This window comes from Rutidosis leptorrhynchoides, chromosome 2, assembly GCF_046630445.1.
Source record: "Rutidosis leptorrhynchoides isolate AG116_Rl617_1_P2 chromosome 2, CSIRO_AGI_Rlap_v1, whole genome shotgun sequence".
NCBI classification, from domain to species: domain Eukaryota; kingdom Viridiplantae; phylum Streptophyta; class Magnoliopsida; order Asterales; family Asteraceae; genus Rutidosis; species Rutidosis leptorrhynchoides.
Genome location: NC_092334.1, coordinates 75,507,324 through 75,525,827, shown reverse-complemented (window position 1 = coordinate 75,525,827; position 18,504 = coordinate 75,507,324). Strand labels below are relative to the sequence as shown.

The 18,504-nt window shown below is 31.1% G+C and overlaps 2 protein-coding genes across 2 annotated transcripts; both read right to left on the bottom strand.

The window, feature by feature from the left end:
- Positions 1 to 15,572: 15,572 nt before the first annotated feature.
- On the bottom strand, positions 15,573 to 16,958 carry LOC139891030 (uncharacterized). Its single transcript, XM_071873957.1, has 3 exons — positions 16,248 to 16,958; positions 15,953 to 16,089; positions 15,573 to 15,774 (listed from the first exon to the last, which is right to left on the bottom strand). The coding sequence occupies exons 1-2, from the start codon at positions 16,603 to 16,605 to the stop codon at positions 16,004 to 16,006; spliced, it is 444 nt and encodes a 147-aa protein (XP_071730058.1). The 5' UTR covers positions 16,606 to 16,958; the 3' UTR covers positions 15,573 to 15,774; positions 15,953 to 16,003.
- Positions 16,959 to 16,998: 40 nt separating this feature from the next.
- Positions 16,999 to 17,457, bottom strand: LOC139887992 (putative F-box protein At3g10240). The gene has a single exon (XM_071871032.1). It carries the CDS (start codon positions 17,455 to 17,457, stop codon positions 16,999 to 17,001), a length of 459 nt encoding a protein of 152 aa, XP_071727133.1.
- Positions 17,458 to 18,504: the final 1,047 nt, after the last annotated feature.

The window sequence follows — 18,504 nt, the reverse complement described above, 5'->3', positions numbered from 1 at the left end:
CATATATACTCGAGCACTAGACATGGATACACTATTAATATATAAAAGATAAGATGTGAATGCTCACGTATCAATATTGTGATTCAATATTGTAGGAAAGTACGTAGACGCAATGGAGATGATAAACAATAAGTTTGACTTGCGAACAATACCCACGAACATTACCCATAACCTCCATAGCTATAACTCATAGTTTCCTTAGCTCTATCCCGCTCGAAAAACCCGTTTGAAATAACTCGCTCATGACCTCGTCGTAATATTTTATGTATAATACTAATTATAATAATACTAGTTTTTCAAAAATAATTATATTTCAACATTACAGACTTTGCTTATCGTGTCGGAAACATTAAATCATTTAAAGATAAAGTTTAAATTTGGTCAAAAATTTCCGGGTTATCACAGTACCTACCCGTTAAAGAAATTTCGTCCCGAAATTTGGTTGGGATGGTCATGGATGACAATAAGTATGTTTTCATGACGCATACAAGCTGAAAATTAGAGTTTTATCATCAGCAAGTAATTTGGATAAAACAATTCATTTATGTGAAGAGTACGAGTGAAGCTATCAATAAAGAGTGAAATGGGTAAGTGTAGATTCGTCATATCTTTTGACGTACATAGGATTGATTTTCAGAGTTCAAGGAATTTGGAGAAAATCCTTGTAATAAGATTTGATTCATCGGTAATCAAGGAAATTAGGATCCGCTTTAAATGCGATCAGCTGTTTTGATTGCTCTGTCGGATATTTTACTATAAATCTACCTTCTTTTTTTCCTTATTTCCACAGCTCATACCTTCTATTCTTTCTCCTTCAATACATATTTTAAAATATGCTCCATCCGGTTCTAATTCTTGATATACTCCTAACTTTCATATCTGTCATCCTTCTTTTTCATCTGCCGCCAGAAGAATCTATTTACTTCTACTATACTCTTGGTTTTATAGTGTTTTTAGTTCTCCCGTGTCTTTATATTGCTATATGCATCGATATATATGGTTTATAATTTCTGGATTGTCGTTGGGCTTTATATCTTCCTTTATATTTCGAAATCCCTGCTTCTGTCTTCTATAATCATTATCGTCCGTAGTTAATGCTCTCTTCTATTTGCTGCTATTTATACTCCCATTTCCATTTCGGAGCTTCATGCTTTTGTTTTCTTCTTTCCGACTTCAAGTCAAGCGAATAATGGTCCAGAATACGTAGATATTAATTTCGGAATGAACATAATTAATGTTCTAAGAAGGAAATTGTAATGACACGATCTTGACTTGTCAAATTACCAGAATATCTGGAAAAATAGAACTATCAAGAAGATATGTTCTTAATATGTTTGGAGATGAGGTAGAATGTAAGAGTCGTGTAACATGGCACATGATGACGATATGGTCTGTGAACCCTCACGTTCCATTTGGAAACTCAGCATGACTTATTGTAATATAATCACGTTGATCAAGTGTCATTATATTATACTAACTCATGCTTCAGTTCCCAACACTTCTTCAAAACATTCATATTTTAAACTCAAAGGTTTTCAGAAATATCTTCAGAAATATCGAGGATATTTATAATGAAAGATATGATGATATCTTAAAATTTCTAATATCGAAAGATGATAAAGAAGATTTGTCCGTAAAGGTTTAGAGTCAGGAGCAAGGTATTCGTTAATGACTTCGGCAGATACTGAATCATTTGGATTCTTTGAAGGCAGGTTTAGTCTTTGTGATTTGTCCACAGCTTCCTTCATGGTTTGCTCAATCCGTTTTCCAGTTCCAAACCTTCTCTTTTTCTGAGCTTTGCCAACACACTATTCTTTGTCATCAAACTTTTGGCTGTTAAGGTCTTTTACAGTTTTTGCTGCTTCATCAGCATTCAAAGTTATCATAACCAAATCGTCGGTTATCAATCCGAGGTGTTTTCAAAAGTTTGAAGGGTTTGCATGAAGATTGTAATTGTCAAGATAAATATGATGTTCTAGAATTTTGAATGATACAAACATTTTTTTGGGTTTATGAATAAAAGTGGTGTTCTAGCACAGTTTTGAAGTCAAAGTATAACTTTGAAAGATGTAGGAATCTAAGAATGATGATACATTTTGTAAACATTGCATTCTTTTGAAAAGGTACACCATAAATGAATATATAAATCCAAGGTTTTCGATGTCTGATGATTTCTACGTATAAACAATCACCGTATATAATAGTTTACCATAATACATCCGTTGACAATGCAGTCAAAATAAGATACATGGTGATAATTTTGTGAATGCAAAGTTTTCTCGAATAAAGCATGTATGACTCCATGCACATATCTTGTATAACGTATAAGCAAACAGTGAAAGACTTCTAGAAACCTGAGAATAAACATGCTTAAAAGTGTCAACACAAAGGTTGGTGAGTTCATAGTTTTAATGTTGCACACTTGCACATATTCTGTATATAAAGGTGGATCACAAGATTTCAGTTGTTTTATCCAGAAACGTTTATCAAAATATTCTATGAAATTGAGCACCCTGGTAACTAAACTTAACGTATATATAATTTGTACCCTTTGTATAATCATCTTAATAATACACGCAAACCAACGTGTACACTTATCAAATAGCATACGTCCGTTAAAAGGCTAGCGCTCTAGCTCGGACGGGGATATCAAGCTCTATGGATCCATATACTACTACTCGCGCCCACCAGTTCTTATAACCGGCAGTTACTAGTTACCAAAGCTAAGGGATTTTCGGTTCAAACTCAGTATAGAATTTAGTATGTACTTGTGTCCATTGTTTAAAATAAATTGCACGTATTCTCAGCCAAAAAATATATATTGCAAAAGCATTTAAAAAGGGAGAAAATGAAACTCACATTAGCAGCACATAAGGTCATTCATCGAAATGTGACCGAAACTCGGAATGCAAAATAACCGTAGATCTCAACCTAGAGAACATATGTTGGTCAATATATGTCTAACAAGCTAGGTCGGGTCATAGTGTATCACAATCCTAATGCTCGAGACCGACATGCAAAAGTTAACAAAAGTCATCTCAAAAGTCAACCTGACCCAATATGATCTTTAAATCTATACATGTTTATTATCATAGTATAAGTCTTGATAATTGAACGAATTTATAGTTTATCAAACTCAAAATATTATTTATTTCACGAGTTATATTATATTTGAATTATCATGGCAATCGAAAATATTATATTATTTCACATAGCTTTCCAATACTTGTAAAATCAGATTATAGTGTTTATAAAGCTTTAAAACATGATAAGACAGTCAACTTTGACAATTGTTCAACAAAACGAGACGTGTTTTATATAAAAAATCATTTACTCGATTAGTAATATTTGAAAATCCAATTTATCAATCTCATAGACAAGTTGTTTAAATATTAATTTACAGTTTCAAACACAATTTCAATTAACGTTAACCATAATTCAGTTGACCATAACTTTTAATCCGTTCATCGAAATCACGCGATTTCTAAATGAAAAGTTAATAATTTTTCACCAGCTTTCCAAAAACATGCATATCATATACCTTATCTCAGTAGCATATGTATCAAATTCATAATTCATCAAAACTATCTAATGACAAAAATTAAAACATACAAGCATGCATAAACATATATACTCGAGCACTAGATCTGGATACACTATTAATATATAAAAGATAAGATGTGAATGCTCACGTATCAATATTGTGATTCAATATTGTAGGAAAGTACGTAGACGCAACGGAGATGATAAACAATAAGTTTGACTTGCGAACAATACCCACGAACATTACCCATAACCTCCATAGCTATAACTCATAGTTTCCTTAGCTCTATCCCGCTCGAAAAACCCGTTTGAAATAACTCGCTCATGACCTTGTCGTAATATTTTATGTATAATACTAATTATAATAATACTAGTACTTCTAATAATAATAAGATTAATAATAATAATAATAATAATAATAATAATAATAATAATAATAATAATAATAATAATAATAATAATAATAATAATAATAATAATAATAATAATAATAATAATAATAATAATAAACATATATGGAGTATCAGTGGATAGATGGATGAAAAAAATGAATCACAAAACTGAATTCGTTCGCCTTTTAAAGAACTTGGCCTCACCTACCCCCTCATGTGATCGCATGAGAGTTGTGAGGAGGACTCATGTGATCACATGACACCTTCATACAGCTAATCATTCCTAAATTCACGCTGTCGACATAATATATATGTAATATTATATATATTATTTAATAAATAATATATTTAATCTTTAGAATTAATTAAATATTATATTATATTTTCGTGCATAGTTGATTTGTAATTTTTACACCGATGTGTTGTACGTTGACCCTCGACTTAAGTACCGGTTCCGGTTTTTCGAACGCATTTTCGTACGCTTCGAAAACTTGTACTTTACGTTTCGCGACACGTACCTTTATCAATAATTAGATTTATTTCACCAATAATTATACTCCATGAAATGTAACTTATACATTTGAATGTTTTGGTCATTTGCTTCTATAAATCGACGTCTTGTCATATTTACATATGATAATTTAAATCAAAACGTTTTGTATCTAGTTATTATTATATTCAATCACTTTGCAAATATATATATATATATATATATATATATATATATATATATATATATATATATATATATATATATATATATATATATATATATATATATTCTCAAAGAAAAATATAATTTTGTACATATTATATAGGATTGAAATATTTATTTAATAATATTATATTTTAGTTTTTCAAAAATAATTATATTTCAACATTACAGACTTTGCTTATCGTGTCGAAAACATTAAAGCATTTAAAGATAAAGTTTAAATTTGGTCAAAAATTTCCGGGTTGTCACATATATGAGCGGGTCTATGACCATAATAAAGTATCATTGGAGATGAAGAAGAGGATTGTTCGGGTGGTTTTGGCCCTCTGAGTACTTCTTCAATCATGTTGGTAGGGAACTTGACCACAGCTGACCAAATTATCTGTAACAATTGCATGGCTTCAGACTCACCTTCTTTTACACACTTAACTGAAAGGAAACAAACACAAACCAAATAGTATTTAGTGATACTGCCCAAGTCCAAGCAAGATATCAATATCAGTTCAACAAATATAAAATTAAAAAAAAGCATATGGGCGTAGAGTTGATGATTCTTAAGAATATATTCTTTTTCCTTGGTTCAAAAGCTTCCGTTTGACCTGCCAAACTAATTAGGATTTCGCGTAGCACCATACGATGGTTTGGATCATTGAGAAATTCATCGTTACTTACCAAAAAACTTATAGCAATACCTACCGGGAAAGAAAAAAAAATGCAGTTGCTATAACCCGGTTTGATAACTACATTACACTTGACATCAAATGTTATAAGTATAAACTTGCAGTTGTTAAAACTAAATTGTCTACTAATTTGTTAAAAAAATAAAATAAATGCACTTACCAAATGTAAGGTTTCTGATATTCAAGTTTAGTTTAACATTTATGCTGAAAGCAGGAAAACTTCATCTACTATCTCTTAGGGGGTTTTTATATATGTGGTATAAGCAGAGATTTTAGGGCTAGTGTAATGAGACCAAGTAATAAGTTATATTAATAACAAGATGAGAAATTTGATTTAATTGGGACAAGCATTGCGACATAACAAAACAGCTACAACTTGTAAACCCTAAATTCGAATAAAACAAAATCAAATTAAATCAAATCAAATCAAAATTAGAATGAAGATAACTTGAAATTAACATATCTGGGAGAAGCGAGCCGTATGTGCTGGGTGGTAATTGATAGTCTTCATGTTGCTTTCATTTTATTTCTTCCGTTCTGTTCTCTTTTTTTTTTTGTCTGCAGCAGGGGCGGAGCAACATTATAGGTAGTGGTGTCCTGTGACACCACTCAATTTATCAGCACAACAAGCATATAGTTCAACAGCCACTGTAAAAAGTTTGGATAATTAACTTGTATGATTATTTAAGAATGAGATATGGGGTCCTTGGTAAAGAAGACGGCTCAAAAGTCAAAACACCAATTTCAGATCTAGAATTTCGTTTGTTTTTATGTGAATTGTTTGTTTTGTGACCCTTTATTGTTACACAAATAAACATTTAAATGCCACACTTTTAATACTTTACCAATTTAAACCCCCCATTCTTATTACTCTACCAACCAAAACCCTTAGAGATAAGTCAAGAACAACTTCGTACATATTATTGAACTATTATTTCCAGTTAGAAGTTTTCATAATTTTAAATGTTATGTTTAATCTTAGATATGGAATACAGGATTTCGTAACTCCATTCGTAAGGATACTCAAAATATTTTATAATGATAAATATGTTTGTTGTTTGATACTTGTGTTTTTCAGTTCTATTTAATTACTAATAGATTGCTTAATTTTCCTCTTTTACTATTCGATTGAATAGCTTATTATGTGTGACAACCCGTCCTTATCCACCTGGACGAAGTCATCAACATTTGGTCTCATTGCGAGGCGTTGACTTAAATATGCCATGAATGACTCCAAGTATTATCTTTAAAATGAGCAAATGCACAGCGGAAGACTTAATTCGTACCTGAGAATAAACATGCTTAAAAGTGTCAACCAAAAGGTTGGTGAGTTCATAGGTTTATCATAACAATCATTTCAATATTTTAATAGACCACAAGATTTCATAATCATAAACATAATACACTCGCAAGTGTATGTAAAGCATTCTAAGTGGTTGAGCACTTGGTAACCATACTTAACTATTAATCAACGTCGCATATTCCCTTTATTATGAAATCTCACTACACCGTACCAAGTGTAGCCTACGAAACGAAGTACTGTGCAACCGTTGAATACTGATCGTCCAGTCCGGTTGGGGTTGTCAGGCCCGATAGATCTATCAACAGGATTCGCGTTTACAATACCCATGTAAATAGTAGTTACCAAGCTACAGGGAAGTATGCCAGTGGTACAACTCAACGTAGAATATATTTTTTAGTACTTGTGTCTATTTCGTAAACATTTATAAAAACAGCGCATGTATTCTCAGTCCCAAAAATATATATAAAAGGGAGCAAATGAAACTCACCATACTGTATTTTGTAGTAAAAATACATATGACGACATTGAACAAGTATAGGGTTGGCCTCGGATTCACGAACCTATATCATTTATATTTATATTAACAGATATAATGGAATTCGAACAAATTTAGGTATTATTATTAATTATTATTTTAGTAATTTGTATATTTCAATAATACTAAATTAGCTATATATATATATTTTTTTATATACAATAAATAGATAATCAATATTTATTACAATCATTTTAATATAGTTATGTTTTATGTAAATGATATATATATATATATATATATATATATATATATATATATATATATATATATATATATTTTATATATAGAAAATCTTTATTTGATATATTAATAATTAATAATACTAATAATAATATTAGTGTTAGAAATAATAAAAATGATAATAAAAATAATAATGATAAAAATAATGATAATTCTAATAATAATAGTTCTAATAATAAAAATGATAATTTTTATATAAAAATTTAGTTTCAATAATAATAATAATAATAATAATAATAATAATAATAATAATAATAATAATAATAATAATAATAATAATAATAATAATAATAATAATAATAATAATAATAAAAATGAGTAATAAGTAAACTACCTCCAAGAAGTAGCCCTTAAAAATAATATACCAACGATTTGTTTTGGTCTTAACCTGCGTGATTAACTAGTTCATCATCATCAACACTTATCATTTCATCATCATTAATGAACCATGATCATAATCATTAGCATATATCATCTTATGATCAGAATCATATCAGAATCAGAATCATAGCATAATCATACGTATATCGTAACATAATCATTTTTCGATTCATTTCATCTCGTTCATCATCGTTCTTAATCTATTACTACCATCATTTTTTTATCAAGTTATTATCATAACACCTTTATTTCTCTTGTTCATCTCCGTCACCTATATCATCATCATGATCATTTTTAACTATCCTAATCATAATCCTAATCATCTACTCATCTTACAATCATCTTTGTTGATCGTTACCACCTTCATTATTATTTACACAGACCCATTATCTTTATCTCATTCTTTTCTTGTTCCATCATTTTCATAACGTTATCCTAATCGTTTCCATTTTTCATCACCTTTCTATCATTTTATGTAACAACATAGTACCTCATCATCTTTAATTATCACCATCTCCTCCATTAATCCTTACTATTATGATTTCATTATTTTCGTTATCACAATCTTAATTTAGTCATCATATATCATCTAACTTAATCATCGTAACTTCTGTCATCAATAACCTCGAACAACATATGCACACGATGATAGTGGCCCAACTCATCTTCACTAGCCTACTTACAATAGTAATACCGGCCCAAGATACAAAATACCATAGCCCAACAGAAAAAGGATTATGACCCAAGACTGAACAATGGGCCACGGCTGAATAACAAGTATCGGTTACCACAAAATCTGCAGCCCGTCATGAACTCAAGAACATCAGGTCCACTAACAGGAATATTAAATGAGGTTTCATGTTGGGTGTTGTCGGCCAGAAAGAAAAAGAAGGTATTCGAACTTTACACCTCACCAATGCACTAACGGTACTTATTGTCTTTATCATTATTTCATTATCATCGAAATCATCATCAATCTCAGGTATCTTTTCTTCATTGTTAAACAGAAATAGAAACAGAAACGTACAAGTTGTAGCTGCAGTGATTTGCAGTTTCGATGGGTTTGGAAGTTTTGTGTTGGTCTTCAATTAACAACAACAACAACAACAACAACAATAAGGTATCGATTAAATGGAACCTGGTTGAGTTTTGGTTTGGATTATAGAAGGAAGGTGGTTGTGTGGTCTCACGGTGGACAGTAGTTGGGCAGGAAGACAGAAAACAGAAACAAGAGAGTGTGGTGTGATCTTGTTCAATTGATACAGAAGTAATCGCGAAAGAAAAATAGAAAGAAATAAAAGAGAGAGAGAGAGTGAGAGAGGAGATGAGGAAGAGATGCTTGTGAAGATGGTTGTTCATAGATGTGGCGGTTAAGGTGGTGGTGGTTGTAGAATTGTGGTTTCAACAAGGGTGATAGCAAGATTTTAGAGCGAGAGTGAGAGGGTGTCCTAGTTGTTTGGTGATTTCATGTGGTGATGAAAGTTTGAAGGTGGTTATTTTGGTAATCGTGGTGATCTCCGGTGGTGATGATACACAATAGGAATAAGATCGAATATGGTAGTAAAAGGGGTTAAAGGTGGTGATTGTACTGAGTGGTAATCGATTGTATGGTGGTTTAAGTTGCGGTTGGGAGTGATCACGATGGTGGTAGATTCTAATGAAAATGATGATGAATCGAAGACGGTTGATAGTTGAAGCCGTAAAGGAAGAGTTCAAGGAAAGTGATAGATGGTAATGGTGTTATCAGAGGAGAGGAAATATATATATAAATGAAAGTGGGATGATGAAACATATATGTATATATAATATATTAATGAGAGATGAGAGATGGCTAGATTCGCTCCATGTATAAACATACAAACACAGAAATAAATTTTCAATCATCCAATTCATTTACAGCTAAGAAAAGAAAAGATTGATGTAATTTGTAATAGGATAGTGAAAGACAAAAGATCACGGGTAAAGAAAAATAAAGATACTAAGATAAGTTTATAACCGATTGCATCTTTATCAGACTTTTATATTTATATATATATATATATATATATATATATATATATATATATATATATATATATATGCACATTTATTTACAATTTAATCAATGTCTAATTATATCATATATAATACAATAACTTATTAAATCTTTAATTTTTATAATTTACAATATATCCAATAATATTTATGTTTAGAATTCATATTTATATATATATATTATTTATTTTAATAGTAACTTAATTATCTTGTATTTTTACCTTACATGTAACCCTAATTGATTAAAATATTTATTATATATTCTTATATTTATAGTTATATATTTATTCTTATATATTTATTTTCAACAATTATTCGTGAATCGTCGGAAATAGTCAAAGGGTAATTGATTGTATTAACATAGGTTTCAAACTTTCTAGACTCAACATTACAGATTTTGCTTATCGTGTCGGAAACATATAAAGATTAAGGTTTAAATTTGGTCGGAAATTTTCGGGTCATTACATTATGTGACACCACTCATTTAAATTCCTGGCTCCGCCCTTGTTCTGCAGCGGATACAAACAGTAGTATGAGGAGGATGAAAGCATACGATGTGTTTATACACATGGTCTCATTTTTAAGGTGTATGCCAATTTTATTGGGCCAATATCTTATTATTCCAATTTTAAGGCAAGTTTCTATTTTCTATAGTTTCTATAAGAAATTTAAAAATGCAGGGAATATCTTTTTTATTTATAGATTAAATAAATTTAATATTATATTCTCAAAAAAAATATTTAAGTATACTTTTAGCTTACATTTATAGGATAATATTGATTTGCATCCTTAATTTTGCTTTAAAACTGTGGGATAAGTCTCAGTTTTTAAATCAATATAATCAATTACTAAGATTAAAAATGCAGGACAATCACATGTGATTGGCTATGATTAAAAACACGGAACAATCATATGTGATTTTCATGACGATTACATGTGATTGTAAGATCCAATCACATTTTATTGTAAGATCTCAAGCAAAATTAAGGATTAAATTGAATATTTCACTACATTTATACAAACTACACGGATAATCCTTAAAATTTTGTCTTAGTAATTTTTTTTTGTCCTATTCCATTGGCAATATCAGTTTTACGCTGTTCGGAGTCGTTTAGAGGCCTAAAAGTTCGAAATAAGCATCGAAACACATGTTGCAAAACAATTACAAGTAACAAAAAGCTTCAGTTTTGTCTGATCTTCGCGTTTTCAATCCAAAACATACCAATGAGCAAAAATCATCCTATTCCATTGGCAATTTCAGTTTTACGATGTTCGGAGTCGTTTAGAGGCTTAAAAGTTCGAAATAAGCATCGAAACACATGTTGCAAAACTATTACAAGTTGCGAAAGCTCCGATTTTGTTCGATCTTTGCGTTTTCACTCCGAAACAGACCAACGAGCAAAACTCATCCTATTACATGGAGTTTTACGCCGTTCGAAAAGTTCGAAATAAGCATCGAAACACATGTTGCGAAACTATAACAAGTTGCGAAAGTTTCCGTTTTGTCTGATCTTTGCGTTTTCAATCCGAAACAGACCAACGAGCAAAACTCATCCTATTCAATTGACAATTTCAGTTTTACGCCGTTCGTAAAATTTTGTCTTAATAAAATATTACTCGTACAATTTATTGAAGAATATACTATGTAACTTTTATTTATCCAAGAATATACGATGTATTTTTTGTTTTAAAATTCACCTGTAACCATTGGCTGTTTTAATACAATCTTCCTTACTATAAAATTGTTAGTTTTTTCCACTGTGAGTATGTTTGGTGAGAAGTTTTTTAGAGTTTTTAGGAACTTCTAGTTTATATCTTCTATAATAAAACACCCGTATTTAATAAAACCTCCTCCTAGTCAAAAGGGTTTAAAACTTATAGACGAAGGAAAAGAGCTAGAAAATAATAGTTAGTAGATCTAGCGTTTGAGAAACAAATCGTATAAGTAGCAAAGAAAGTAGCAAAGAAGGGAAAAAATGTAGGATTGCATTGAAGTATTAAAGAATGACAGTTAAGAAGGAAATAAGGGTGGTAGCAAAGAAAGTAGACTCGACATTTCCTCGACAAAGGAGGAAAATGAAATAAGGGTTGACTTGACCATATAACAATCGAATAACCGGACAATAATGACCAAATGGACAAAAATGAGATAAAGGTTACCCTTCAAACAAACTAGATTAACATGTTGACTTAAGACATATGTCTTTTGTCAAGAAAACATAATCACTAACCAGCTAATATTGAAGAAACAATAATTTAAGATTACATACATAAGAAAAGATAAGAAAAGATTTGTAAACTTCACAACTTAAAGACAAAATTACGCGGTTCATCTTTGATGTTTGTCGGATATTCACATGTGTCATCTTTAAATTTTTTGTTAAGAATGACTTTAAAGTTTGCAACTATTTCAACGAGAACCCGACTTAGCAGTGACGGAAATAGACACTTTTTTCACTGGAGGCGAAATTTTTTTTAAAAGTGTAGCAATTTTTTTAGGCAAAATATGAAGGTTTCTAGGCAAAATTTGGAGGTTTTTAGGCAAAATTTGAAGTTTTTTTTTTTTTTTTTGGCAAAATTTGAAGGTTGTTGGACAAATTTTGAAGGTTTTTGGAAAAAAAAATTGAAGGATTTGGGGCAAATCTTGAGACTTTGGAGGCAAAATATGAAGAATTTTAGTAAAAAAAAATCCCACTGACTTCGAAACGTAAAAACCCAAATGTGTTGCACTAAAAAAAATTTCACGGGGCGGGTGACCCCACTGGCCCCTCTTAATTTTCGGCCTCTGGTTGTTAGTCTTTTGTCGTTAAATCGAATCATGTGGTAGGTTTTTTATTGTAAAGCATGGAAAATGATGTATTTATCATCATCCTAATTCTTGTACGTCTATTATCTATAGTTTCTATTAAAATCCTATAATGATGATGTCATTATTAGACTAATTACTTTGTTAAAAAAATTCAAAAAATAAAAGAAAAAAATCTAGACATGGTGGATGATGTCATTAATCTAAATAATTTTAAATTAAAATTAAAATTAAAATTAAAATTAAATCTTATTAATTAATTACTATTATTAAATCTTATTAATAATTATTTTAATTATTAAAATTAAATAATTTTGAATTATTTTAATTAATTATTTTGAATAGAGTACGAGAAGGTATAAAAGCTAGGTAGAAGGAAATCAATTCTAAATTTATATTTTAATTTACACTTTTAAATAAAATGGCAACCAATATTATCTCTTATTATTGGATGTGGATTGTTTAATATGCATTTTTGGTATTTGATGCAATGTTCAGCTGACGAGTTTCTTAGTCGGACTCTGTGGTTTCACGGGTCATCAATTTAGCATTTACGTTCATTTAATACCTAAAACATATCGTTAAACTGTTTCCTTTAAACAAACTCATGGTTCTACGAGTCATTTCACTAGTTATTATTATTAGTAAGTAAACGTTCAAAAAATCTTTCATGAAGATATATGATCCATCATGTTATTGTACTTAGAATAATACCTTATTCTAAGTACGTACTGCGAGAGCAAAAAATTTAAGGAACCCAAGGATACAAACGTTCACACCCAGGATATCCTCAATATCACTTTCTTCAACAATGAGAACAGGATGATGAGTAATACTTGTAAAATATTGGAAACCGCATAGAAAATGTCACACGTAAGAGTAACTCCTGTCTTACAATGCTTTTAAATGCCTATTTGCATGACATCGTTAAATAATTAAAACTATATCTTAAAAATAAACAAGGTACAACTGGCATTTAAAAGCATTATGTTTTAGGTATTAAAAATGCACGCTGGTTTATTTTCAAGAACGCTTTCCTCTCTTCAAAAAACTTCTTCTACCATACACTTTCCTATCGTTTCAATATCACAGATCTTCAAATCCATCGATCTCATCTCTGTTTCAATATCATCTATCCCATCTCCGTTTTCATCATAGAGCAGCAATTCTTCGACCTTCTTCAACCTTCTTCAACCTTCATCAAGAATCTCACTGAAAGGTTAGTATTTCATGTTTTGTATTTAACTTTTCCTTCAAATTATAGTTAGTAGCTGATTTACTATTTTAAGGTTTTTGTACATATGTTATATTTTTAATTTATGTTAACCGTATGTGTTTTATGATGAACACATAATGTAGAAAATAGGTGTATCATCTTGAATGCACACAAGGTACTCGATGGAATGATGGAGATGAATTTGATATTTGTTGGCAGACTATGCAACTTAGATATTGAATCAAAGATTTGATGTTGTTATGGTCTTCAATATACACTGAGGTAGTATATTTTTTCAAGTTTTAAATATATACTTTTTATCTAATATTTATTTAAAATGTGAAGTTTTATAGATGATGTTTTGGTTGTATGTGTTATTTAAGGGTCTCTTTTTGTCTCGAGTTTTGTAGGTTCTTAACAAACTTTTAAGCTTATCAAAACTATGATCAAAGCCCTAAATAAATTTGGGTGAGTTTTCATATCTGCCCTAAAAAATTATTTTTGTAACCTCAATATAGTCACCTTAGTTGATTAGGGATATTCGCGCATGAGTCATGAGTACACATGGAATACTTACTCATTAGTGATGTGTAAAATCAGTAATATAATTTATATTAGGAAAAATACCAATTTAAAGAATATTACACATTCACGGGCAGTATACCTCGTCGTAAAATAGTATAGTCCATGTAAATAATCCAACTAAGGACTAGGTTTACTTTTCCTTATTATTGATAAAAAGCCCAAATCAATTAATAGTCCATGTATCAAATAAAAAGGCCAGCATCTTCTTTTGGTTCTAATCGACACACCCTTTATTTTTTAGCCCATCAATAATTAACCTCATTAGATGATATTTAATTCCACATAGAAAACCATTGCTATTATAATATTACTCCTCGCAGCCGACTGTTGCTCATTTAAACTGAGTCTCATCCAGAATTCTCATACACTATGAAAATAAAATTTGTAGCTCTCTTGAACACAGCTGTCTAGACTTTTGATTCACTTAATTTCATGTCCGTATGAGTTAGATTCGTCCAAAACTTAAAACGCTTAAATATCAAACTTTATCATCTTTGTAGCTCTTAAACTTGAATCTTCACAAATATCAACAATACGCCTCCAAACCGTATCCAAAGGACCAAAATATGACGGATATTGCTAAGATAAACGTAGTTGAATTATGCAATATCATTGGGGTTTACTATTATCATTTTGTTGTTAACAATGGACTTTTGGCCTTTTGCTCCCGAATTACGATACGAGTGTGATAATGTGGGGAATAAATTGAACATTTAACAATCAAGTGGTTGTTGCTTTGAGCTCAACTCAAGGATTTCACACCAAATTTGTGACAGCAGTGCTTTACAAGCCATTCAAGAAAGTTACGAAGTAAACATTCATTTACTTGTTTTTTTGGCTTTTCAGATCCGAAACCGCATTTTGAGCCAATTGAACTTAAAAAGGATTTTGAATGTCATTTTTAAACTTTTACATGCATTCTGCATTTTTTGGCTTGGTTCAAGCCAGGTTTTTTTTTAGCTTTAATTTGAAATGATATGGTTTCAGTTATTATATTTATTTCGTTTTAACTTTCGATTGGGTTCAATGTTATAATTTATAGTCCTGTGTTCAGTCTGCTACTGCCATCTGAAATTGACTAATATCAGATACATTATGAAATAGTGATACCAATATCATCATAACGATAAAGAGCCTGAACAACGAAAAACCATACCCGTTTATCCGGTTACGATAAAGAGCCCCCACAACCACAAAAGCTTAGTTTATTTATAGATGGTACAAAAGCATAATAAGAGATTAACATAACTTTGCAAGCACACTTTAACTACTGCCCACAAAATGACCCTGTAACATCTTCCATTTCTCCATTAGCATTCACAATAACACCAGCATCATCATCTATTGAAGAAACAAAAAAGACATGTCACATTTCTCAGCACTTTTAAAAGCAAACTCAAGCTACCGAAGAATTAAATATGGTACTATTATAATTGGTCAGAGATTGGATTGAGAGTGAATGTCAATCATAAAACCGCAAGGAACACGCTTCATTACGTAAAGAAATATATATGTTTACCTAGAGAAATTGTGAACACTCTCCAGTTCAAAGTTTCGGAGTTTAACAAAGCTAGGACGGTAACTGATTGCATACACAAAATGACTCTCCAACATCGTCCATTTCTCCATTAGTATTCAAAACAACACCAGCATCATCTGTGGAAGAAACAAGAAAGACATGATGTCACATCTCTCGACATTTTTTAAAGCATATTCAAGCTAGAATAAAATTAGAAAAAAGTACTATCAATGAATATCAATCATAAAACCACAAGGAACAGGCTTCATTACGTAAAGAGATAAAACAGGTTTACCTTGGGAACTTGGGAAATTGTAAACACTCTCTGATTCAAAGTTTTGGAGTTTAAGAAAGCTCGGACGATAACTGATTGCATCCACATCTGCAAATCGTGTCTCCTCAAATGTACGTGTATCTGGACAATATACCAATAGATTCCCTGGATCATACATCATCAAAATACATCCATCCTTCAAACTTCCCTGGAATGTTAACCAGCTTAATACCAAATTCGGACAAATACTTTGATTGATCACCACTTCCTTTTGCCACGAGTTTCCGATACCATATTCCTTCATCATCCAGATTGTAAATTCGCAGGGCTCATAAGTACGATAAGAACAGCATAAACAACCCTTTAAAACTCCCAGCATTTCATCATATTGTTCTTTCAAACCTACTGGAGAAGGGGGAAATAACTGAAACGTCTCGTTATCAAAATCAAATGTGAAAATCTTTTTATGAGGATCTTCATAGTCATAAATATTCCAATGAAGGTGGTTATTCAAGAACGTTCCCCTACACCCATAAGTAAAATAAGTAACATGACCAAGAGTTCTCCATTTGCCACTGCCAAGAGTGTAAATCTCGGCATATGGCACACGTCTAGATAATCTATTATCTTGAAAAACCCTTATAACTTTGTATTCCCCGGTCAATGAACTGACTCCAAAACCATAAGAATTCTCGATATGTGCTTCTGTACTGTCTATTTTCTTAAAAGGGTCATATATTCACGAGTGATTGGATTACATATGTGAATCTTACTAAATCTGTAGCCATAGCCCATAAGCAATCAAACATATCAAACCATTAACTGACCCCACCGCAAACGGTGGACAATCTTGAAAAACAGGAACAAGTTTAAGATCAAGACTCATGATTGGATCGTGGTGTAAATGATTGCGTCCATGTTTCTCTTCAATCTCTAACAACCTCAAAGATGGTGGGTCCGGAGTAAAATCATCATCAAAAAGCATATAACATTCAGGTGATTTGGTGATGTGAAGATTGATAAAATGAGATTCGGTAATAAGATTAAGCCAGTCACGGCAAACGCATTTGCAATGGATGATCGTTTTGACTGGAAGTCTAACTAGAATCTCAACGATGTCATTATCTGATAAGTCTTGTATGGTTGTATTGCAATTGTTCATGCTGATGTCACCAACAATTGTCTTCAAAAGGGAGCCTTTAGTCATTGACAAGTTTCTCTTAATTTCCATTTTTCTTTTTTCAATATCACAAGTTTTTTTTTTTTTGTGTCCTTCGAAAACTAATGAAATTCCAGAAAACTAGTTCAAATTTTTTACATTTTGTTTTGATTTTCCATATCTCGTAGTTGTCAAATTTGTGACTATTCTGATTTCTGTTTTGCAAAACAGGGCATACATTATGACATAACACTTAACAAACAACAAGCGACATCTAAACCCTAAATTTAAATAAAACAAAATTATATGGAAATTAGAAAGGAAATAAACTTGAAATTGACATATCTGGGAGAAGGGAGGCTATCGGTGTTGGTTGGTACTCAGATAGTCTTCTTCATGTTGAAGTGTAACCGTTAAAATCAAGAAACATTAAAAGGAAGATAAGAATCTTATCTTACTGATATATAATTAACAGAAGAAGCCGAGATGAAGAAAGGAATGAAAAGAAATTGAAACCCTTTAGTTTTCAAAATCAAAGAAAATAAGGATAACCAAAAGAAACAAAGTCGGTGATGTTAGACACGTGGGCCAAACGGGAGACGTGGCAGTCTGTACCTTTAATAAAAACCCGAATGAAAAAAAAAAAAAAAAAAAAAAACAACATAATGTATTAATGCGTAGACATACATTATGCTTGTTTTTTTTTTTTTTTTTTACGGCAAAAAATTGAATTGTATTATAAAGATGTTCATCAAAACAATGAACATGCAATACATTATGCTTGGGTTGAGACGGTGGAAACATTAAAATGTCTCGACGGGTAAAGACGAATATTAAATGACGTTGACTTATATATATACATATATTTTTAAGTCATATACAATTGATTTCTCATATATCTTTTTCCCTCCCTCACGCTACTTTACTGTAACCCTAATTTTTTATTTTTTTACAGCCGCCACTTTCTATCCTCTCCCTTCATCGATCTACTATTTCTCAGGCGTTTTGTAGTCTCTTGCCTTCGTCCCAACCTCCGGCCACCGGCATCTCGCCGGTGGTTCGGAGGATCCCATCTTTCTGTTTTCCGGTGAGTCTCACTTCCATCACGCCGGAGGTCTG